At 42.0% G+C, this 24,162-nt stretch overlaps 1 protein-coding gene across 7 annotated transcripts in view; it reads left to right on the forward strand.

Annotated features, from left to right (window-relative positions):
• si:ch211-207d6.2 (sickle tail protein homolog) overlaps window positions 1-24,162 on the forward strand; it is an 83,114-nt gene that overhangs the window by 52,117 nt on the left and 6,835 nt on the right. For all 7 annotated transcript variants that reach the window (XM_031810165.1, XM_031810166.1, XM_031810169.1 and 4 more), the window contains 7 exons: window positions 5,618-5,754; window positions 5,992-6,139; window positions 6,231-6,744; window positions 7,698-7,980; window positions 22,739-22,995; window positions 23,220-23,399; window positions 23,716-23,835. In XM_031810165.1, coding sequence (XP_031666025.1) covers window positions 5,618-5,754; window positions 5,992-6,139; window positions 6,231-6,744; window positions 7,698-7,980; window positions 22,739-22,995; window positions 23,220-23,399; window positions 23,716-23,835 — 1,639 coding nt within the window. The remainder of the gene's footprint in view (window positions 1-5,617; window positions 5,755-5,991; window positions 6,140-6,230; window positions 6,745-7,697; window positions 7,981-22,738; window positions 22,996-23,219; window positions 23,400-23,715; window positions 23,836-24,162) is intronic.

Genomic DNA, 24,162 nt, shown 5'->3' on the forward strand with positions numbered 1-24,162 from the left:
AACATCCAATAGTCTAAGGTATATGGAATACAAATGAATAGAGAGAAATAGTCCTATAATTCCTATAATAACTACAACCTAAAACCTCTTACCTTGGAATATTGAAGTCTCATGTTAAAAGGAACCACCAGCTTTCATATGTTCTCATGTTCTGAGTAAGGAACTTAAACGTTAGCTTTTTTACATGGCACATATTGCACTTTTACTTTCTTTTCCAATACTTTGTTTTTGCATTATTTAAACCAAATTGAACATGTTTCATTGTTTTTTTTTAGGCTAAATGGATTTTTATTGATGTATTATATTAAGTGTTAATTCAGTATTGTTGTAATTGTCATTATTACAAATACATTTTAAAAAATCGGGCGATTTAATAGGTACTGGCTTTTTTTGGTCCTCCAATAATCGGTATCGACTTTGAAAAATCATAATCGGTCGACCTCTAGTTTGGACATACTGCCAAATTATCTAAAATGACAATAGAGGCGGCTTCTGGTAGAGAAATTAACATTGGGTTCTCTTGCAACAGCTCTGGTGTACATTTCGGCAGTCATCATGCCAATTGCACGTTCCCTCAAAATGTCAGACATTTGTGGCATTGTGTTCTGAACCAAAACTGCACATTTTTGAGTGGCCTTTTATTGTCCCCCAGTATAAGGTGCACCTGTGTAATGATCATGCTTTTTAATCAGCTTCTTGATATGCCACACCTGTCAGGTAGATGGATAATATTGGCAAAAGAGAAATGCTCATTAACAGGGAAGTAAACAAATTTATGCACAGAATTTGAGAGAAATACGCTTTTTGTGCTTATGGATAATTTCTGGGATCTTTTATTTCAGCTCATGAAACATTGGACCAACACTGTGTTGCGTTTATATTTTTGTTCAGAATATGGTTTCTACTTTTTAACATTGGTATACAGTTGAAGTCGGAAGTTTACATACACTTAGGTTGGAAAAACTAGTTTTTCAACCAATCCACAAATTTCTTGTTAACACACTATAGTTTTTGCAAGTCGGTTAGGACATCTACTTTGTGCATAGTAATTTTTACAACAATTTTTTTGACAGATTATTTCACTTATAATTCACTGTATCACAATTCCAGTGGGTCAGAAGTTTACATACACTAAGTTGACTATGCCTTTTTAAACCGCTTGGAAAATGTCATGGCTTTATAAGCTTCTGATAGGCTAATTGACATAATTTGAGTCAATTGGAGGTGTACCTGTGGATGTATTTCAAGGCCTACCTTCAAACTCAGTGCCTCTTTGCTTGACATCATGGAAAAATCCCCAAAAATCTGCCAAGACCTCAGAAAAAAAATTGTAACCTCCACAAGTCTGGTTCATCCTTGGGAGTAATTTCCAAACACCTGAAGGTACCACGTTGATCTGTGCAAACAATAGTACGCAAGTATAAACACCGTGGGACCACGCAGCTATCATACCGCTCGGGAAGGAGACTCATTCTAGAGAGGAACGTACTTTGGTGCGAAAAGTGCAAATCAATTCCAGAACAACAGCAAAGGACTGTGTGAAGATGCTGGAGCAAACCGGTACAAAAGTATCTGTATCCACAGTAAAAACGAGTCCTATATCGACATAACCTGAAAGGCCGCTCAGCAAGGAAGAGGCCACTGCTCCAAAAACGCCATAAAAAAGCCAGACTACAGTTTGCAACTGCACATGGGGACAAAGATCATACTTATTGGAGAAATGTCCTCTGGTCTGATTAAACAAAAGTAGAACTGTTTGGCCATAAGGGGGGGCTTGCAAGCCGAAGAACACCGTCCCAACCGTGAAGCATGGTGTGGCAGCATCATGTTGTGGGGGTGCTTTGCTGCAGGAGGGACTGGTGCACTTCACAAAATAGATGGCTTCATGAAGAAGGGAAGATTATGTCGATATATTAAAGCAACATCTCAAGACATCAGTCAGGAGGTTAAAGCTTGGTCGCAAATGGGTCTTCCAAATGGACAATGACCCCAAGCATACTTCCAAAGTTGTTTCAAAATAGCGGCAGAACAGGGGCAGTATTTTCATTTTTGGGAGAAAAAAAAGTTCCTGTTTTAAACGGGATATTTAGTCAGGACAAGATGCTAGTATATGCATATCATTGACAGCTTTGGATAGAAGACACTCTAACGTTTCCAAAACTGCAAAGATAGTCTCTGTGAGTATAACAGAACTGATGTTGCAGGCGAAAGCCTGAGAAAAATCCAATCCGGAAGTGCCCCATATTTTGAAAGCGCTGCGTTCCAATGAGTGCCTATTGAGCTGTGAATGTGCTATCAACCAGCTTACGCTTTCTACGTATTCCCCAAGGTGTCTACAGCATTGTGACGTAGTTTTACGCATTTATGTTGAAGAATAGCCGTAGGTGGCTACATTGCGTAAGTGGTCACCTGATGGCTCCCAGGGTGACTCTCACGTAAAATACAGAGGTAGCCATTACTCCAATCGGTCCTACTGAAAAACGAATTGTCCCGACGGATATATTATCGAATAAATATTTGAAAAACACCTTGAGGATTGATTATAAACAACGTTTGCTATGTTTCTGTCGATCTTATGGAGCTAATTTGGAATATTTTTTGCAGTTTTCGTGACTACAATTTCCGGGCGATTTCTCAGCCAAACGTGAAGAACAAATGGAGCTATTTCGCCTACAAAAATAGTATTTTGGGAAAAAATGAACTTTGGCTATTTACCTGGGAGTCTCGTGAGTGAAAACATCTGAAGTTCATCAAAGGTAAACGATTTAATTTGATTGCTTTTCTGATTTGTGACAAGGTTGCCTGCTGCTAGCAAGGCATAATGCTATGCTAGGCTATCGATAAACTTGCTAAAATGCTTGTCTAGCTTTGGCTGAAAAATCTGAGATGACAGGGTGATTAACAAAAGGCTAAGCTGTGTCTCAATATATTTCATTTGTGATTTTCATGAATAGGAATATTTTCTAGGGATATTTATGTCCGTTGCGTTATGCTAATTAGTGTCAGGCGATGATTACGCTCCCGGACCCGGGATGGGGAGTCACAAGAAGTTAAGGACAACAAAGTCTAAATTATTGGAGTGGCCATAACAAAGCCCTAACCTCAATCCTATAGAAAATGTGTGGGCAGAACTGAAAATGCGTGTGCGAGCAAGTTACACCAGCTCTGTCAGGAGGAATGGGCCAAAATTCACCCAACTTATTGTGGGAAGCTTGTAGAAGGCTACCCGAAACGTTTGTCCCAAGTTAAAAACTGAGTTTAAATGTATTTGTATGTAAACTTCCGACTTCAACTGTATGTATGACTTCAAATGTATTAACATATGTTTTAGGTAAGCAATATATAGGCTACTATAAAATGTCATGTATTTTAGTTTTTCTTAGAATAGAAACACCATAATATAAACTTTAGCTTGCACTATGCAGAAATTGTGTCCCATGCCCAATTAAGATGTCCCACGGGACTATGCAAGGCAGGGGCGTCCTCTTCCCTGAGCCAGCCCTACAGCTGACCGCATACCTCATATGCCCTCCTCAAGTTGGAGGGATCTGAATTGGGTTCTCAGGTGGGGGTGGGGGGTCATGAAGTTATAGCCCAGCAAGGGTCCTTCCGTTTGATCCAGATCCACTGGCTGCCTCTTTTCAGCTGCTTGAGAAACTGCTCTGACGGTCTTCCACAGAGCCTGTCCATGGATTCCAAGTTCTTTCAGCAACCTGATGGTGGAAGAAGCCACGAATCCTCTGCATCCCACTTCAACTGGCCAGACTTTTGCATTCCAGCCACGCTGAGTTGCGTCTGCTGCCAACTCTGGGTAACGCAGTTACTTACGCTCGTAGGCCTCTTCAACAGAGTTTTCCCACGGGACTGTGAGCTCTATGATGTACACAGCCTTTCGTGAAGGGGACCAGAGTACCATGTCTGGCCTAAGGTTGGTAGAAGCAATCTCAGATGGAAAAATTAGTTGCTGGCCAATATCGACAAGCATCTTCCAGTCCCGGGCCATGGCTAGGTGTCCAGTTTCTGGCTTCGTAGGAGGATGCTTGGGCCTTTTCTGTCCCTCCCGGATGAATGTTGTTGTTTTGACGGGATTGCTTGTTTTTGGAGGTAATGAATTGGTTGCAAGCTTCAACCAACTTAATTTGCATTGAGCGTGAGAAATGCTCTTTACAAGTGAAATATTAGTATTATAAAGACAGAAAAATACACGTCAAAGTTTAATTACACAAAGGAATATTAGTGGGAATATAACCATAATATAAACAAGAGAATGGAATATATTTGAAAAGCCTAAAATTGAGAAATACATCCCCGTGTGGATTCTATTTTTCAATTTATTTTAGATTTGATTGGAAAAAACTAAACAAGTAGGCTGCAAGTACAGTGCAACAGATTTTAGTGAACCATTTCCAGAAAATGTATACAAAACAACACATTTAGGAGCAAAACATCCTGAATATCAGGACGCACAACTGCAACGTGTTTAGAATACTAATTCATATGCACATTGCATCTGAAACTGTTCTTTAGAGATTGTAACCCATCTGTCCCCATGAAAAGTATGTTTAGGGCTCCATCTACATTCATTCCACCTGGGACAGGACAAATCTTATTTGTGATATCAGGCCAGGTTTAGCAGAAGGCATGAAGAGCTCTGCTTGTCTTCAAATGCCCTGATTTATGCATTGTGACACTTTTGTTTACCTAGGGCCCCATAATATGACATCTTCCCGCTAATGAAAACAACTCCACCAAATATTATTGTCCAAATAATCTGTGCACACTTCAGATTTCTTTGGCCCAGTTAGTGGCTTTTGACTCCTTGTAGCTTGAAGTGTTTGAAATAGCCTAATTGGTCTGTGTCAGCCTGTGCAGAATAGTAAGGTAGTAATCCTTTTTTATGAAGTCTGGTACACCCTCCTGTAGACTCTTAAAAAGGGTTCTTTACCAACATCTTCCTCAGTGTTGGAACCAAATAATGTCTCTTTGTTTTTCAGATTAATCTTGTGTTTTGAGAAAGTAGATAACAGTTTAATACTAACATATATAAATGAGTATGAATAATTTAGGTAAACAATTGCATTTTAAATGATGTGTGGTCTGTCGTGCAGTCGAATTTTACAATATACAACGTGTCCCCCAAAATGTGTATATACAGTGCCAGTCAAAAGTTTGGACACACTTACTCATTCAAGGGTTTTTATTTATTTAGACTATTTTCTACATTATAAAATAATAGTGAAGCCATCAAAACTATGAAATAACACATATGGAATCATGTAGTAACCAAAAGAGTTTTAAAAAATCAAAATATATTTTATATTTGAGATTCTTCAAAGAAGCCACCGTTTGCCTTGATGACAGCTTTGCACACTCTTGTATGAACTCAACATTTACTTCGCTGCCATCTGATGTTTATTGCTCGTTATTACATTAGGAGAAATCACCATGCAAAAACTACAGTGCCTGGGAGAAGATGCAAAAATGGAACCATTTATTAGTTGAGCAGTGAGCACCATCATAATATAGGCCAATCACCAATGTCTTTCCTTGTCATGCCAAACATGAACATTGGTTTTACTGTAATGTTATGACCAGATGTGGAACCTGTGTCTCTCAGGGAGCTGGAGGAGTATGTGGACCGTCTGAGGAGAGACTCGTCCTCCGGCAAAGGTCAGCTGTCAATCACCCTCAGGGACGTGGAGGAGGGAGCTGTCAACCTCAGGAGGGTGGGAGAGGCCTTGGCTGGACTTAAAGGTGAGCACTGTCTGGGGCTGCTGCTAGAGGTTAGCACATCATTGACCACAGGTAGAAGATGTTCAAGTGATTAAGTTACCAATAGCAGGAGATACGCCATAGCAGCATTAATCATATACAACCAGTCAGTTCTGTAATGTTTTAAAATATGTGAAGGGTAAGAAAGGACACCGTGGATAGCTGACACTTCGTCGTTGTGTGACAACTTTAGGATTTATGGTCCCTCCCCTCTGTCAGGTGAGTTCCCAAGCCTGCATGGGAAGATGCGGACGGTGCTGCGTGTGGAGGTGGAGGCGGTGCGATTCCTGAAGGAGGAGCCTCATAAGATGGACAGCATGCTTAAGAGGGTCAAAGCCCTGACAGAGGCTCTCAGCGGTCTCAGAAGGTACATGCTGCCCCTATATATCATCCAGGACATGTAAGAGGATGATTGATTATCTGAGTAGTCAAATAAAGTTGTGCTGTGTTCCCTTCAGATGTGTCACAGAGAATCATCCTCACAATCCCGAGCCTGGAGCAGCCACAGCAGAGGGGGGTATAGAGCCTGCCATTGCCCAGTCTGAACCCCCCCGGAAGAATCTCCCCACCATGGAATCCCCCAAACCTCAGCCCAGGCCCTCTGTCAGACCCCCCCAGCCACAGGTCAAGAACCCTGCAGGCAGGCCAGACACAGTCCCCACCTCACCTGACATTGTCCACCGTGTGAAGAGCTCTCCCGTCAACATGCATTCTTGTCAGCACTCAGCGGCTCTGCCACACCACCCCAGCCCCCCACTGACCTCCACCCATGGTCGAGACTCCCCCACCGTGGCCAAGGTCAGTCCCCGCAGCCGAGAGAACAGTCCGGCCCTGCAGAAGAGAATAGTCCCTTGGTGTGGCGATGGACCGGCACCCACGGCCAGCAGCACTGAGACCACCTCACAACCACCTGGTTCAGAGGAGATCCACACCAACAGGGGCAGCATCAAACACATCGTCATGGATGTTGAGGTAGTCATAGTCGGTCTGATAATCTTAGTAATTATTTCAGTGTCTGTAAAACACATGAGTCGGTTTCCTGTTTAAGATTAAACCGAGACTAAAAATATTAAATTGAGATTATTCTTAGTCTAAAACTGGACTTAATCTGAGTCCAAGAAACTTGCTCAAGGTAGCTGGGTTGAGATGAAGAAAGTCTTTAAAACTGAGATGACTGTTACATACTGTGTAATGTAATATAGACCACACTATCACTCAAGATGATTAAACAGAGCCCTCTGCCAGTTCTCTAACATAAACCAATCTCAGTAAAGTGCATCTACATTTCTGATCGGTATGCATTGAGACGTCTGGGCTATTATATATCATTAGTATACCTCTCTGGTCACCCCCAAAACCAATTCCTCCTTTGGCCACCTCTCCTTCCAGTTATCTGCTGCCAATGACTGGAACGAACTACAAAAATCTCTGAAACTGGAAACACTTATCTCCCTCACTAGCTTTAAGCAACAGCTGTCAGAGCAGCTCACAGATTACTGCACCTGTACATAGCCCATCTATAATTTAGCCCAAACAACTACCTCTTCCCCTACTGTATTTTTTTATTTTATTTTGCTCCTTTGCACTCCATTATTTCTATTTCTACTTTGCACATTCTTCCACTGCAAATCTACCATTCCAGTGTTTTACTTGCTATATTGTATTTACTTCGTCACCATGGCCTTTTTTTTGCCTTTACCTCCCTTATCTCACCTCATTTGCTCACATTGTATATAGACTTATTTTTCTATTGTATTATTGACTGTATTTTTGTTTTACTCCATGTGTAACTCTGTGTCGTTGTATGTGTCGAACTGCTTTGCTTTATCTTGGCTAGGTCGCAATTGTAAATGAGAAACTTGTTCTCAACTTGCCTACCTGGTTAAATAAAGGTGAAAAAAAAAGAATTATCCTCCACCCCACAGACGGCAGAGAGAGAGCATGACCTGGAGGAGGGGAGGTCGCCACAGAACTCAGCAGCCACCTATTCTGGGAGTGAGTTTGAGCAGATTCTCCAGGAGGCCCAGGCCAGCCTGATGAAGGCCATTCCCGACCTGGAGGTGACTGAGACCGGGAGAAGGGAGGCTCAGTCCTCCCCTCCACCCCTAGCTCCAGACCAGCCATCTCTCCCAGACCCAGAGCTTCCCCTCAACCCTCCACTGCCAGACGAAGTAGATGCCCCTCAACCTACTGAGGCATCTCTTCCAGGTAAGAAACTATGGAAGTTAATAGACCAATTCAATTGTTGGAAGCATCAAAGTTACCAGTTTGCTGTAATTTTTCCTATTTTTGTAAGAAACTCTGGAAGGACTCAGAATGCAGAACCATTGTACAAACTGGAAGATTGTTCATCATCCCCATACAAAACTGAAGGTGTAAATAATCATAATGATACATAATAAATGTGGAAATAACCATCTTGATTAAGGGTCGAAGACCAATAAGGCAGAATCACTTTCCTTAAATGTATCCATAATGGAAAGAAAATTGCCTTTATTAATTTGTATGCTCCAAATTCATATTATCCTACTTTATTTGATTCTATGAACAGCATATTGTTAGAATTAACTGAATTCCATCTGGTTATTGGGAAAGACATGAATGCCATTTTGGACATGCAGGACAAATCTAATAAGACTAACTACAATCCACACGCAACCAAGGCTCTCCAGCATATACTCTCTGATTACAATCTCAGTGATGCCTGGCAAGCACATAATCCAAAAGCAAATGAGTAAATGTTCTTCTCAAACAGGCATAAAAGATTATCCTGAATCAATTGTATATTATTTATCTACACCTCTATTTTCTAAAATTAAGAAAATAGAAAATCGACATATGAGCTTGTCTGATCACCACACCTACTACAGCCAATTACACATTTCAGATTCTCCTACAAAATGGCGTTTCAACGTTTTATTACTACAAAATCCTACATTCTGTGATCAATTTGAAATTGAACTAAATTAATTCATAATGATTAATACAAATTCAGGCAATGACCCCCACATTCTATGGGATGCCACCAAAGGTTGTTTAAAAAAATGTAATAATGCAACTGCATTTGCATCTGGGTTGAATAAATCACAATTAAAGAACATATCAGAATTAGAAATGCTGTTAACTGTGTTAAAGCGTTCTCAGTAAACCCTTTTTTCAGACTAGGTAGCTGTTACTCTTTCCAAAGTCAATACATAACTTAATTTATTGATAAGACAGAGAGCATAATTTGCCGTCTTTCGAGTTAGACTCAACCATAACTTCCATGGTAATCGGTCACTGTACTGGCCAACAAGCAGTAATGATCAATTAGCTGATATAGCAACTATTGTATCTGAATCCTAAATAAAAATAAATAAATGTATTTTACCTTTATTTAACTAGGCAAGTCAGTTATGAACAAATTCTTATTTTTAATGACGGCCTAGGAACAGTGGGTTAACTGCCTTGTTCACGGGCAGAACAACAGATTTTTACCTTGTCAGCTCAGGGATTCGATCTTGCAACCTTTCGGTTCCTAGTCCAACGCTCAAAGCTTATCTCCCTTCTATAAAGAACTGTACACCTCTGATTGTGAATCCACACCAAGCTAGACTAAGTCCTTTCTAAAAGAATAAAGAACTCCTCTTCTCTCAACAGAGGAAGCCACCTCGCTGGGAGCCTAAATCGCTCTCAATGAACTCAAAACAGCATTAGATAGAATGAATAAAGGCAAATCATCTGGATGGGATGGTATTGCCCCTGAGGTCTATACATTTCTTTGGAATCAATTAGGTCCACCATTGCTCAAAATTATTAATACAGGCGTTCACAAAGGTTCATTTGGGAGAGATGTGAATACAGCACTAATTTTGCTTTTATTAAAGAAAAGGTAAGAATGCCACCCAGTGTTCTCACTATCTTTGATAAACACAGATGTTAAAATGTTTTCCAAAATGTTGTTGTCCCGTCTCAAGACTCAAAACCTTTATCCTCGGATAACCTCCATTGACAATTACATATCTTAAATGCTTCATCAGAAACAACAGCTCCTTAGGCTGTTTTATCTCTCGATACAGAAGAATGTTTTGATAAACTAGAATGGTCATATCTTTGTCTGTCTTGGAACATATGGGAATTGCCTCCAATTTCATTAATATGATTAAAATACTATATATGCCAATCCCTCAGCCATAGTTATAACAGGCAATATCTGCTCTGCTCCGTTCAGAATCACTAGAAGCATTAGACAGGGTGATTCAATTTCTCCTTTGCTATTTTTATTATCCATTGAATCCCTGGCACAGGCAATTCGTCAATCGAAGGAAATAACATCAATTTCCCTGAAATCTACTGATCAATTAATCTCATTATACGCGGACAATATGTTACAATCTAGACAATGTATATCAATCGCATTGAAGATCATAGATAAATTCAGCCTAATTTCAAGTTATAAAATGAATCTAACCAAATAATGAAGGAAAAGCATTGGCAGTTAGAATTTTGGCAAGTTTGTATGGGAGACGTGGGTAAATTATTGTTATCAATCAATAATGGCAAACCTCCTGGCATTGACAACTTAGAAGGAAAGCTACTGAGGATTGTAGATGACTCTATGACCACTGCTATGTGTCACTTCTTTAATTTTAGTCCAGAGCAGTGGTTCCCAAACTTTTTATAGTCCCGTACCCCTTCAAACATTCAACCTCCAGCTGCGTACCCCCACTACCACCCGGGTCAGCGCACTCTCAAATGTTTTTTTACTTCCATCATTGTAAGCCTGCCACACACACACTATACGAGACATTTATTAAACACAAGAATGAGTGCGAGTTTGTCACAACCCAGCTCGTGGGAAGTGACAAAGAGCTGTTATAGGACCAGGGCAATAATATAATAATAATCAATAATTTTGGTATTTTTTAGCCATCTTACATATAAAACCTTATTTGTTCATCAAAAACTCACCACAGGTTAAATAGAATGGTGTGCTTGAAAGGATGCACATAACTCTGCAATGTTGGGTTGTATTGGAGAGAGTCTGTCTTAAATCATTTTCCAAGCTAGTGAGGGCTGAGAATCCACTCTCACATAGCTACGTGGTTGCAAAGGGCATCAGTGTCTTAACAGCGTGATTTGCCAAGGCAGGATACTCTGAGCGCAGCCCTATCCAGAAATCTGGCAGTGGCTTCTGATTAAGTTACATTTTCACAGAACCGCTTGTTGCAATTTCGATGAGGATCTCTTGTTCAGATATTGGTAAGTGGACTGGAGGCAGGGCATGAAAGGGATAACGAATCCAGTTGTTTGTGTCGTCCATTTTGGGAAAGCAACTGCGTAATTGCGCAACCAGCTCACTCATGGGCTTTGCTATATCACATTTAACATTGTCTGTAAACTTGAGGTCATTTACAGACACAAAATCATACAATAATGGAAAGACCTGTGTGTTGTAAACGTGTTACATGGTTGCTGCCCACATCATTGCATAATGCAGGAAATACACGAGAGTTAAGGGGGGCCTTGTTTTAACAAAGTTAACCATTTTCACTGTAGTGTCCAAAATGTATTTCAAGCTGTCAGGCATTCCCTTGGCAGCAAGAACCTCTCGGTGGATGCTGCAGTGTAACCAAGTGGCGTCGGGGCAACTGCTTGCACTCGCATTAACACGCCACTATGTCTCCCTGTCATGGCTTTTGCACCATCAGTACGGATACAAACACATCTTTACCACCAAAGTCCATTTGATGTCACAAAGCTGTCCAGTACTTTAAAAATATCCTCTCCTGTTGTCCTGGTTTCCAGTTGTTTGTAGAAGAGGATATCTTCCTTAATTGACCCCAAATAAACGTAACAGACATATACCAGGAGCTGTGCCAGGCCTGCCACGTCTGTTGACTCCTCCAGCTGTAACGCATAGAATTCACTGGCTTGTATGCGAAGCAGTAATTGTTTTAATACATCGCCTGCCATATCACTGATGCATCGTGAAACAGTGTTGCTTGATGAAGGCATTGTCTGTATAGTTTTTTTGCCTTTTCCCCAAGCATTGTCCCAGCCATATCTGCGGCAGCAGGAAGAATTAAGTCCTCCACAATAGTATGGGGCTTGCCTGTTCTAGCCACTCGGTAGCTCTCCACATAAGATGCTTCTAGCCCCTTCTTATTAATGGTATCTGTTGCTTTTATACATGTCTTACTGCTCAAAAGTAATCTTAATTCTTGCTCAAAAAACTCCTGTTTTTCAAATTTTTCAAAACTCCTGTTTTTCAAAAACTCCAATTTTTCAAATTGGCATGTTTCGTTTCCAAATGTCTGCGCAGGAGTGAAGGTGTCATCAAGTTGTGAGATTAGTAATTTTGCACGAAATACACACTGTGGCTGAGGAAAGGCACTACTCCCAATATAAGTGAACCGCAAACCAATGTAGTTCTCATCATATTTGCGACTCTTCGATGGTCCAACGTCCCTGTCTGTTGTTCGGTGCTTTCCCGGGGAACGGGGGCAGTAGCTCTTTGGCTGCATCAGATTCACAACTGTCAGTGTGCGTGCTAGCTGGGCTAGCAACAAATGTAGAATTACTGATGCTAGCATTGGATGTGCTCATGGAAGCAGAACAACTTGTGTCGTTGACAGGTGCAGGTGTAGTACTGCTGGTAGTAGCAGTACTACCAGTAGAGGCTGGTATTTGTGTCTACGGACGCGGGCCTTACTTTCTTTAACCATTGATCAATTTTCGATCAAAGGGAATGAGCAGCAGCTACGTTTGGCTACATGTGGACCGTTAGTGGAATTCCCGCAAGAGAGAGTAACGGTTAATGTGATTGGATGTTAATTATTTGACTTGGCTACCTGTATTTGACATTATGTTGTTATTTTGCTGAACACTAGATGGTTTAATTTTATTTTAGGCAGTGAAACGAGGCTACTTGGGCGAGAAAAAAACATCACCCAAATGTATAGCCCCGTTGAAAAATATAAATGGACTGTTTGAAAACGTGAATCACATTTTTTATTTGGCGTACCCCCGACGGCATTGCGTGTACCCCAGTTTGGGAATAGCCGGTCTAGAGGAAGGTGTTTGTCCTTAGGCCTGGAGGGAAGCCAAAGTCATTACACTACCCAAGAGTGGTAAAGCGGCCTTTACTGGTTCTAACGGCAGACCTATCAGCTTGTTGCCAGATCTTAGCAAACTGTTTTGCCTTGACCAAATACATTGACAACAGACTTTCATCGTTCTTATAGAGAAGGGCACTCAACATGTACTGCACTGACACAAATGACTCATGATTGGTTGAAAAAAATATATAATAAAAAGATTGTGGGAGCTGTACTGTTAGATTTCAGTGGAGCCTTTGATATTATTGACCATAACCTGTTAACTTACAGTAGAAGTCAAAAGTTTGGACACACCTACACAAAGCAAAGGGTGGCTACTTTGAAGAATCTCAAATATAAAACATTTTGATTTGTTTAACACTTTTATGGTTACTACATGATTCCATGTGTTTTATTTAATAGTTTTGATGTCTTCACTATTATTCTACAATATAGTAAAAATAAAGAAAAACCCTTGAATGATTAGGTTTGTCCAAACTTTTGACTTGTACTGTATGTTTTATGCATTTTCAACCTTAGATTGCCATATCGTGGATTCTGAGCTAGCTAATTAAACTCAGAGAGCTTTCTTTAATGGAAGCCTTTCTAATGTGAATGTGTGGTGTACCGCAGGGCAGCTCTCTAGGCCATCTATTATTTTATATTTTTACCAATGACCTGGCACTAAACAAAGCCTTTGTATCCCCGTATGCTGATGATTGAACCATATATAATGCATTAAGAAAGTATTCAGACCCCTTGAATTTTTACACATTTTGTTAACTTACTGCCTTATTCTAAAATTGATTAAAAAAAAAAATAATCTGCATCAATCCACACACAATACCCCAAAATGACAACACGAAAACAGGTTTTTAGACATTTTAATCATTTAAAAAATAATAAAAAAAAATAAAAAAACAGAAATATCTTATTTACATAAGTATTCAGACCTTTTGCTTTGAGACTCAAAATTGAGCTCAGGTAAATCCTGTTTCCATTGATCATCTTTGAGATGTTTCTACAACTTGATTGGAGTCCACCTGTGGTAAATTCAATTGATTGGACATGATTTGGAGACACGCGCACACACACACACACACACACACACACACACATATAAGGTTAGGCACAGATCTGGGGAAGGGTAGCCAAAACATTTCTGCAGCATTGAAGGTCCTCAAGAATACAGTGCCCTCAATCATTCTTAAATGGAAGAAGTTTGGAACCACCAAGACTCTTCCTAGAGCTGGCCACCCAGCCAAACTGAGCAATCGTGGGGAAAGGGATTTGGTCAGGGAGGTGACCAAAAACATGATGGTCATTCGGACAGAGATCCAGAATTCCTCTGTGGAGATTGGAAAACCTTCCAGTAGGACAACCATCACAGCAGCACTCCACAAATCAGGCCTTTATGGTAGAGTGGCCAGACAGAAGCCACTCTTCAATAAAAGGTGCATGACAACCTGCTTGGAGTTTGCTAAAAGGCACCTATAGATTCTCTGGTCTGATGAAACCAAGATTGAACTCGTTGGTCTGAATGCCAAGCGTCACGCATGGTAGTGGCAGCATCATGCTGTGAGGATGTTTTTCAGCGGCAGGGACTGGGAGACTAGTCAGGATCGAGGGAAAGATGAACTGAGCAAAGTACAGAGAGATCTTTGATGAAAGCCTGCTCCAGAGTGCTCAGGACCTCAGACTGGGGCGAAAATTCACCTTCCAACAGCACAATGACCTCAAGCACACAGGCAAGACAACGCAGAGCCCGGACTTGAACCCGATCAAACTTCTCTGGAGAGACCTGAAAATAGCTTTGCAGCGACGCTCCCCATCCAACCTGACAGAGCTTGAGAGGATCTGCAGAGAAGAATGGGAGAAACTTCCCAAATACAGGTGTGCCAAGCTTGTAGCATCATACTCAAGGCTGTAATCGCTGCCAAAGGTGCTACAACAAAGTACTGAGTAAAGGGCCTGAATTCTTATGTAAATGTGATATTTCAGTGGTTTTGTGGAACACAAAACAAAGATTGAGGATTAAAAAAATGTTTTCATCCATTTTAGAGTAAGACTTTAACATAAGAAAATGTGGAAAAGGGGGGCGCTGGTGAGCAGCAACCTGTGAAGTCACGTTTTCTCAGTGCTCCGATCCAGGGCGAACAATTTACTATTAATACTTGACCAACACCTCCCCCACGTGTTAATTTTGTAACATTTAATTTGGAATCAAACCCAATTTACTAATCTGGCTTATTTTCTGAAAATGTTGGCACTTTTATCGTAAAATGTTGAGACAACGGGCGACCCACAAAGGAGCAGGCCTCTGCTGAAACCTCGGGCTCACCTGACACGGACTCTGATCGCCCCCAACCTAGACATGGTAATGGCGGCTATCATTAAACCTGAACAGACTGTGCTGGCTAAGGTGGAGTCATTATCCACTGACCCATCCTCACAAATAGCTATTCTCGCCACCGAGGTCAACATAAAGATCGACTCCGTTAATCTAGACTTGGTGAGACATGACACCCGTCTGAATAGCCTGGAAGATGGTGCAAATATTTACCCCAACAAAGTGGTGCCACAAAGAGCAAGTCACCCGGCTATCATCAGATGTCGTCAAACTCACTTCCAAGGTTGAGGACCTCGAGAACAGACAGCGCTGGGGGTACAGTCTAATTTTCGGCGTGAGAGAGGGACTCGAGACCGTAGGCGGAATGCAGCCTACCCTGTCCATAGCTAAACTGCTACAGGAAATTCTAGGCCTCGATTACGCCCCCACTCGCACAGAAGCATACAGTCCTCACCGAAAAGTTAGTTAAATTCCACTACATTCAGGAGAAGGAGGATGTCTTCCGTAAGCCAGCGCGAGCGGCTCCCATCACTCACGATGGCCGGAATATTTGCATTTACCCGGACTACACGGCGGCAGTCATGAAGAAGAGGTCAGCCTTCAACGAGGTGAGGGGGCTCCTACTTCGCTGTCTGGACACAAGGTTCGGCATTCATTACCCAGATAACTACTCCCTCCGGCGAGTAGAAGACATTCTTAGACCCAACCAAGGCCAAAGTATACGTTGTCGTGCACCTACATCCAATGGAGGACAGGAGACATAATACTAACTAGCCATTGTGGGCTGATACTGTGACCCTGCACTAGCCTTGCTAACGCAACCAAGGACCAACTAGTAAATTCATACCTTGATTAGAAACATGCCTCCACCCTGCTGCCAAAAAAATGACAATTATTCATCCAGTAATTTAACGTTATGAACAATGATGGTATGTATAGGGTGACATGTTCTCACAAGGACAATACAGTTTGAATAGATACTTTTGTACCTGTTTCCTCCAGCATCCGCAAGTACCCCTCCAATTGACTCAAATGATGTCAATTAGCCTATCAGAAGCTTCTAAAGCCATGATATAATTTTCTGGAATTTTCCAAGCTGTTTAAAAGGAACAGTCAACTTAGTGTATGTAAAAATCTGACCGACTTGAATTGTCTGTAAACAATTGTCTGTAAAATTTGGAAAAATTACTTGTCATGCACAAAGTGTATGTCCTAACCGACTTGCCAAATCTATAGTTTGTTTACAAGAAATGTGTGGAGTGGTTGAAAAACAAGTTTTAATGACTCCAACCTAAGTGTATGTAAACTTCCGACTTCAACTGTATATGTGTTTTTAAGTCATCCCAAGTAGATGGGGTTGGTCGGGGGACGGACATATTCCTATACCTCCCTTTTTTATATATTGTTTTACTGTCCTTTAAATATGCATATAGCATAAGATACCTTAGAACCACCTCAGCCATTTATCAGGGCACATGGCGAGACCCAAATGCAGACACAGGAGCCAGATGGTAGCGCTCCGATATTTATTATAACAAAGGGAGTGGTCAAAGGCATGTCGGGGCCAGGCGAGAGTTCATAAATCAGGTCAGAGTACAAACGGTACCAGACGATATGAAGTCTCGAGGTCGGGCCAGGCAGGGGTCAGAAATCAGATCCGAGTCCAAAACAGTACAAGGGGATATGCAGGCTGGTGGTCAGGCAGGCGGGTTTGGAGTCAGGACAGGCAAGGATCGAAACCAGGAGGACTAGAAACAAACAGAGACTGGGAAAAAATAGGAGCAAGGAATACCGCTGGTTGACTTGGCAAACAATATGAACTGGCACAGAGAGACAGGAAGCACAGGGATATATACACCGGGGATTATAAGCGACACCTGGAGGAGGTGAAGACAATCACAAGGACAGGTGAACAAGATCAGGGTGTGACAGGTTCCCTCCAGAATCCCCTTCCCTAGGTGTAAATGTGATTATGTTTGCCCTGGATAGAGCTTTACTGAGGTTCAGTTTAACACAGTAGCATTTTGCTCTAGTCTAGGAGAGGTAGATGCAGCCTTCCAACAGGGGGAAGGCCAGCATAGGGGTCCAAGGTTTTCTTCAGGGTATTTTGCTGTGTATGCTCATCTTAAGTCCTTAAGTCCGGACATGGTTTCTCTCCAAGAGACCCATCTCCGGTCCAGCGACCATGATAAACTAAAGAGAAAATGGGTAGACCAAATATTTCACTCCAACTTTGGTGCTAAGGCCAGCAGGGCAGCCATCCTTATCAGAAAAGGTAACCCGCTTGTCTCCTCCAAAGTAATTCCAGATACTAATGGCAGATATATTATAGTGATGGGGAAATGGTTTATTCTGGCTAACCTCTATGATCCTAATTGGGAATGGCGCTCAATTTCTCTGACCTTATCGCAACAGTTCCCGACCTTAACCCTCATCATTTGATATTGGGCGGAGATTTCAAATGTGTATTGCATCCAAGTCTAGACAGATCCCGACCGAAGCCCAACAATGTGGGAGCAAATCCCACTGCTAAACAGTACTCTTTTTTCCCTCCAGTCCACGAATCATACTCTAGGTTTTACTTGTTTTCTGTGGGATTGCTCCATGGATCAGACAAATTATAGGATTCTACACTGCATCGCAGTGCTAGCTGTGCCACCAGAGACTCTGGGTTCGAGCCCAGGCTCTGTCGTAGCCGGCCGCGACCGGGAGGTCCATGGGGCGATGCACAATTGGCCTAGCTTCGTCCGGGTTAGGGAGGGTTTGGCCGATAGGGATATCCTTGTCTCATCGCGCACTAGCGACTCCTGTGGCGCGCCAGGTGCAGTGCACACTGACCAGGTCGCTAGGTGTACGGTGTTTCCTCCGACACATTGGTGCGGCTGGCTTCCGGATTGGAAGCGCGCTGTGTTAAGAAGCAGTGCGGCTTGGTTGGGTTGTATTTCGGAGGACGCATGGCTCTCGACCTTCGTCTCTCCCGAGCCCGTACGGGAGTTGTAGCGATGAGACAAGACAGTAACTATTAACAATTGGATACCCCGAAATTGGGGAGAAAAATGGGCTAAACATTTTTTTTTATATGATTCTCGAAATTCATTGATTACTGTCCCTGATTTTGACAATAAAATTCTTCCTTTTGTAACTAATAGCCAATATTTTTTTTACATTTTCTTTCAAAATCAGGCGCAGTAATCAACTAATTTTTCCTGCTGGACAATAGAATTCTTCCTTTTGTAATAGGCAATATATATATATATATATATTAACCTTTATTTAACTAGGCAAGTCAGTTAAGAGCAAATTCTTATTTTCAATGACGGCCTAGGAACACTGCCTAGTTCAGGGGCAGAACGACAGATTTTTACCTGCTTGGGGATTCGATCTTGCAACCTTTCGGTTACTAGTCCAATGCTAGGCTACCTGCCGCCCCAATATCACAGCATCATTATATCAGACCATAGACCTGTCCAGCTAGATATCCGCTTTCCGGACAGTACTGTGTCACAATGCGTGTGGCAACTTGACCCACTACTACTATCCTGTAGTGCCTTTAAAAATATACATATCAACTCACATTGATGTCTTTTTACAGATCAACTGCACCCCTGATGTGTGTCACTCGTTAAAAGCATATCTAAGGGGACAAAGTATTTCATTTTACTAGGCAAGTCAGTTAAGAACAAATTCTTATTTTCAATGACGGCCTAGGAACAGTGGGTTAACTACCCGTTCAGGGGCAGAACGATAGATTTGTACCTTGTCAGCTCAGGGGTTTGAACTTGCAACCTTCTGGTTACTAGTCCAACACTCTAACCACTAGGCTACCCTGACAACACACAGCACACCAAACGCTTATCGGAGCTCTCTCAACTCAATCTAAATGTGGACAACAGATATGCTTCTTCTCCGACTCCTGAACTCTACAAAGAGAGACTGCTACACCAATCGAAATTTGACAATCTTTCCACCAAACAAACTGCACATCTTCTGTTTTAAGTCCAGTCAAAAATGCTATGTACACTGAGAGAAAGCTGGCAAGTTGTTATCTCACCAGCGTTGACAATCCGCTGCTAGCAGCACAATACCTTAAATCTGTGTTGCAGCTGATTTAACGTCTACCAATCCCAAAGAAATCAACAATCAATTTAATCAATTCTATTCGGCTCTTTACTCACCAGAGGCTCTTCCTGACACATCTTGTATGCCTGCATTTCTAGACAATCTGGACATCCCCTGTCTCAATTCAGATGAACAAACCAACATGGATGCCTCAATAAGTGATCATGAAGCCCCTGGACCTGATGGCTTCCCTATTGAATTTTATAAAACATTCTCCTCTAAATGATCTCCTATCCTCAGCTCAATGTACAATGAAATCCTTTCTAGTCAGAAACTGCCACAGACACTTACTCAGGCGACTATTTAGTTTTTTCTTAAAAAAGACAATCCCCTAGACTGTGGCTCGTACCGCCCTATAAGCCTTTTGTGTCGTTTAGAGACAGTGATGCCTGGTATAATTAACTCTGACCAAAACGGATTAATCTCAGGTAAGCAATATTTCTACAATATTCGCCGGCTATTTAATGTTCTTTATTCTGCCCAGTCAACTCTACAGCCAGAGGTTGTCATCTCTTGATGCTGAATAGGCTTTCGACCGGGTTGAGTGGGAATATCTATTTACAGTACTAGAGAGATTTGTGTTTGGCCGCCATTCCTTTACTGGATTAAGATTTTGTACTCGTCCCCAGTGGCTTCTGTTCGCACCAACAATGTTACCTCCAGCTACTTCCCTCTCCACAGGGGGGCCAGGCAGGGTTGCTGTTTATCCCCTTTCCTATTTAATATGGTTACTGAGCCTCTTGCTGTCGCTCTGCGGGCGGAGGAGAGGATTAAGGGGATATTGAGGGGCAACATGACTCACAAGGTGTACTTATATGCAGACGATCTTCTTTTATACATCTCTAACCCTGTGGAGTCTATACCCCATCTCTTGGACATGCTACAAGGTTTTGGGACATTCTTTGGTTAGAAGTTAAACCTAACAAAAAGCGTGCTCCTCCCCATGAATCAGTTAGCAGAAGGAATTGGGTATGCCAATTTCCCATTTAAGGTGGAGCATCAGGTTTTTTCTTATTTGGGGATAAAGGTCACACACTCTGTTTAAACATAACTTCAAAACACTCCTGGAGCGCAGTAAGCAGGATTCATAAGGTGGTCCACGAATGACGAATCCACGAAATCCACAAATGTTTTTTTGTGACCTATTTGTTGATAACACATTCGTCTCATTTGATACTCTGAGGGTTGACCATAATATTCCCAAAACCCACTTTTTTAGATACTTGCAACTTTGCCAAAATACATTTCCCTTAATTTCCACTCGAGCCTACTAAGTGTCCAGTCGTGAGGTGCTTAGATCTTAACCCTTATCTGAAGGGCACAATCTCAAAATTATACGACATAATACAGGACATTAATCCGCCTTCCTTTGCAAATACAAAATCTGCAATGGAGCAAGACACAGGTGGCGAGCTACCCGATGATACAGTGTATGGCAATAAAGTATTGCGCGTATCCACACATCATTTTGCATAAGGCAATGGCTTATTCAGTTTAAGGTTTTGCACCGTCTCCATTACTCAAATGACAGATTGGCAAAAAATATACCCAAATGTTGACCCCAGAGTCCAGCGACTGTGGAACACATGTTTTGGTCATGCAAATCTTTGAGTGGCCTCTGGGACCCATTTTTGATGCGTTCTCACATATGTGTAATACAACTGTTTGCCCCAACCCAGTCACTGCCATTTTTGGGGTACTTCCCCTCGACCAGAATGCTACCACACATCAGGCGAATGCGACAGCATCACTGCTAGCTTGCCACCTTGTCCTCTTTCACTGGAAGTCTGCAAAGCCGCCCTCCTTTATGCAGTGGGTTAAGGAAGTGATGTCATCCATGCCTCTGGAGAGGGTTAGATACACTGTGCTTGGGTCCCGACAGAAGTTAGACTTAAACTGGTCTCCATTAATACAATACGTGGAGAGCCTGTCTTTTACTTAGTGTAACTTGCATAGTTTGGTGAGCAGTCATGTCAGTTCTAGTGGCCATTTGTGCTGATTTTTCCAATGTTTCAGTTTCTATTAATGTTTGTTTCTATTTTTCTTTCCTATTTAACTTACTTTTATAGATGCCTTTTGTGGGTGGGTGGTTTGGAGGGAGGGATGAGGGGTTGGGGTTGTACTGTTTTTGTTGTTATATCTGAAAATCTATAAATAAAGTTTTTTTTAAAGCACTTTTGGAAAGCTCATATTCTAGGCTAGACATTAAAAAAGTATGGTACACAGATCTACAGTAAGTGAATCTGAATAACCCTTTAACTGGAAAATAATATGGAAAAAATATGACCTTGTCATCCCGTAATCTGAACCACCAATTTATACATTCTAAATTTGTTCACAGACTGTATTTAACACCAAATAATATTTTTATCACACTGTTCACTGTGTCCCTAAAACAGGTAGGCACATTCCTTCATGTGATGTTGGAGTGCCCTGCAGTTAAATGCTTCTGGGACTAAGTGCATGAATGTAAACATTCAATGCGTTGCATCTCCTATGTTACTTAACGATGATAGCTCCTTCAATCTCTCAGTCAATCACAGACGATTACTGCTGGCAGGCAGCACTTCCGCAAAAAAAAAGATGCTGGCTCTTAAGTGGCAAACACCCCACTCTCTCACAATTCACCAGTGGATACAGTCACTAGTAGAAGTTATAACATTAGAATTATCGACAGCGAGACTGAAAGGTGCTAGTCAAGAAACAATTGAGGCCTGGACAAATTTGCTTTGTGAAGAAGACTCTGTGAAGAATAATCTGAGCTAAAGCCCAACACACACACACATATATATATATGGTAAACATAATACTCAACATAAATATTTCAGGTTACTACAGTATATATATACACACTGTAGTAACCTGAAATATTTATGTTGAGTATTATGTTTACCAATAGATGGCAGTATTGATTCAAAACGGGGTTTGCTTTCTGCTATCCGTCCACGTTTAAATGTCTGCCATATATATCGTGCTCGAGAAAGCCTCAGGTAGTTTTACACCAGGTGCATTCCGGTAATGTTATTCAAAGTTACCATTTAAATACTAAAACATACTTATGTGTCCAGTGTCATCAATCTAAGAAGCATCCTAAGATGCTACATATACAGTACCTATTTTCATATCTTTTGTTAGTCATTGCTTTCAGGGTCACAGGGAAGGGCTGGTATGGGGAGGGTTTTCTCTCGTCGATGGGGGGGGGGGTGGACGTAAAAGCATCCTAGGTTAGGGGATATGTGGTAGGGGGCAGGTAGATAGAGAATGGGGGGGTGGGGACTGACAACCAACCTGTATTACCAGGCGGGGTGTTAAGGGGTGGAAAACATGGTTTAATAAAACTTTTGTCAAGATGTGTATGTATTATTTATGCTCTACATACAGTATAAATTGTCTGTGTCTGTGTGTCGTCATCTGACAGAACCCACTCAGGCAGCTGATGTGGCTGCTGAGGTGACTGTTCAGGTCAGCCCTGAGCGACCACATAAGTCTATGGTTGAAAAGCCTCGCAGGCCCAGTGTGGAGAGAGAGATGAAGAACAGCCCAGAGAAGTCAGGGAAGTCTCTTCCACCACCCCCACCACGGAGGTTATTCCCTTCACTGTCCGGCCCAGGGCTGACCACAGGGAGGTCTGGAGAAGTCATCTTTACTACCAGGAAGGAAGCCACCACCGCCCAGGTGTGCGACTCATTTGTTGGAAATTTCACTAGTCAAGCAGCATTCCCAGACAGCTGTCTTCAACAGGATAACCTCATAACACTGCCAGTCAAATAGTTGTCTTTAGTAGTGTATGCACACATGACCTAGTGGGGGATACAGTGGCAATTTATCTAAGCCAGTTTTGCTCTGGCAAGTATTACAGTGTCCAAGTGTCCAAGTCAGTGTGTTACTATCCCCTTCAGGATGATGAAGAGGCGGTGGTCCCTCAACCCAGTCCCAAACCCACCAGACAGCCCCCAGAGGTCAAGCCCAAGCCCCAAACCACTCCTGTTTTTATAGCCTCAGCTGAGCCAGGGGAAAAGGAGGACGAAGAAGAAGAGGATGATGATGAGGAGGAGGATAAATTCATGAAGGAACTACAGGTAAAAATACACAGTCACATGTAAACCACAAATATGTACAAAGCCTTTAATTTTTTTTTGCCTTTTTTAACATAAACAGTAGCTCTATTGTATGTGGTCTTATCTTACCTGCATTACTACGAAAACCTCATGGAAATGTGTTCATGTCTCCCTCTGTTGTTCAATGGAGGAAAGGGTTTTGTCTGTGTGAACAAGAATATGCCCTGCCTAATACATCAGTTACTGTGATATTTAACTCAGCCTTTGTTGTACAGCCACAGAGGCCTTGTCATGATATACGATCTGTGATCTAATCGGTGCAATTTGACCTCCTCAGGTGTTTCAGAAGTACACTCTTAGAGATGTAAGCACAAAGTGTGTCATAGACCTTACAAGCACTGCATCTCAAGTCAGACAGATAGAGCCAGAACTCTCTCTCTCACCCAAAGACCCAAAGGTAACAGATGTGGTACCCTTTTTCTAACCCGTTCCGGCCCCCTTAGGCATGCACTGCTTGTAACTCACTCACTGCTTGTCTGGCCTCTAACACTAATCTGATCTGGGGCCTGCCTGTCTGTACTGTCTGTGCTTACAGCTTAATCAGCCTCTGAATCTGGATCTAAAGCTTGCTTTTGATTGAATATGCTTCTGAACACTGGTCTGACTGCTATTGCAGCTATTGCTATTGGAATGGCCTGGGGGGCCGGAGGTTTGGTGTTTCTCTTGGTGTTTCCTGTCTGTCATGTTATCAATGCCTTTCAGAGAATTGGCTGATCTCATATAA

The sequence above is a fragment of the Oncorhynchus kisutch genome, linkage group LG30, assembly GCF_002021735.2.
Source record: "Oncorhynchus kisutch isolate 150728-3 linkage group LG30, Okis_V2, whole genome shotgun sequence".
Taxonomy (NCBI): Eukaryota; Metazoa; Chordata; class Actinopteri; order Salmoniformes; family Salmonidae; genus Oncorhynchus; species Oncorhynchus kisutch.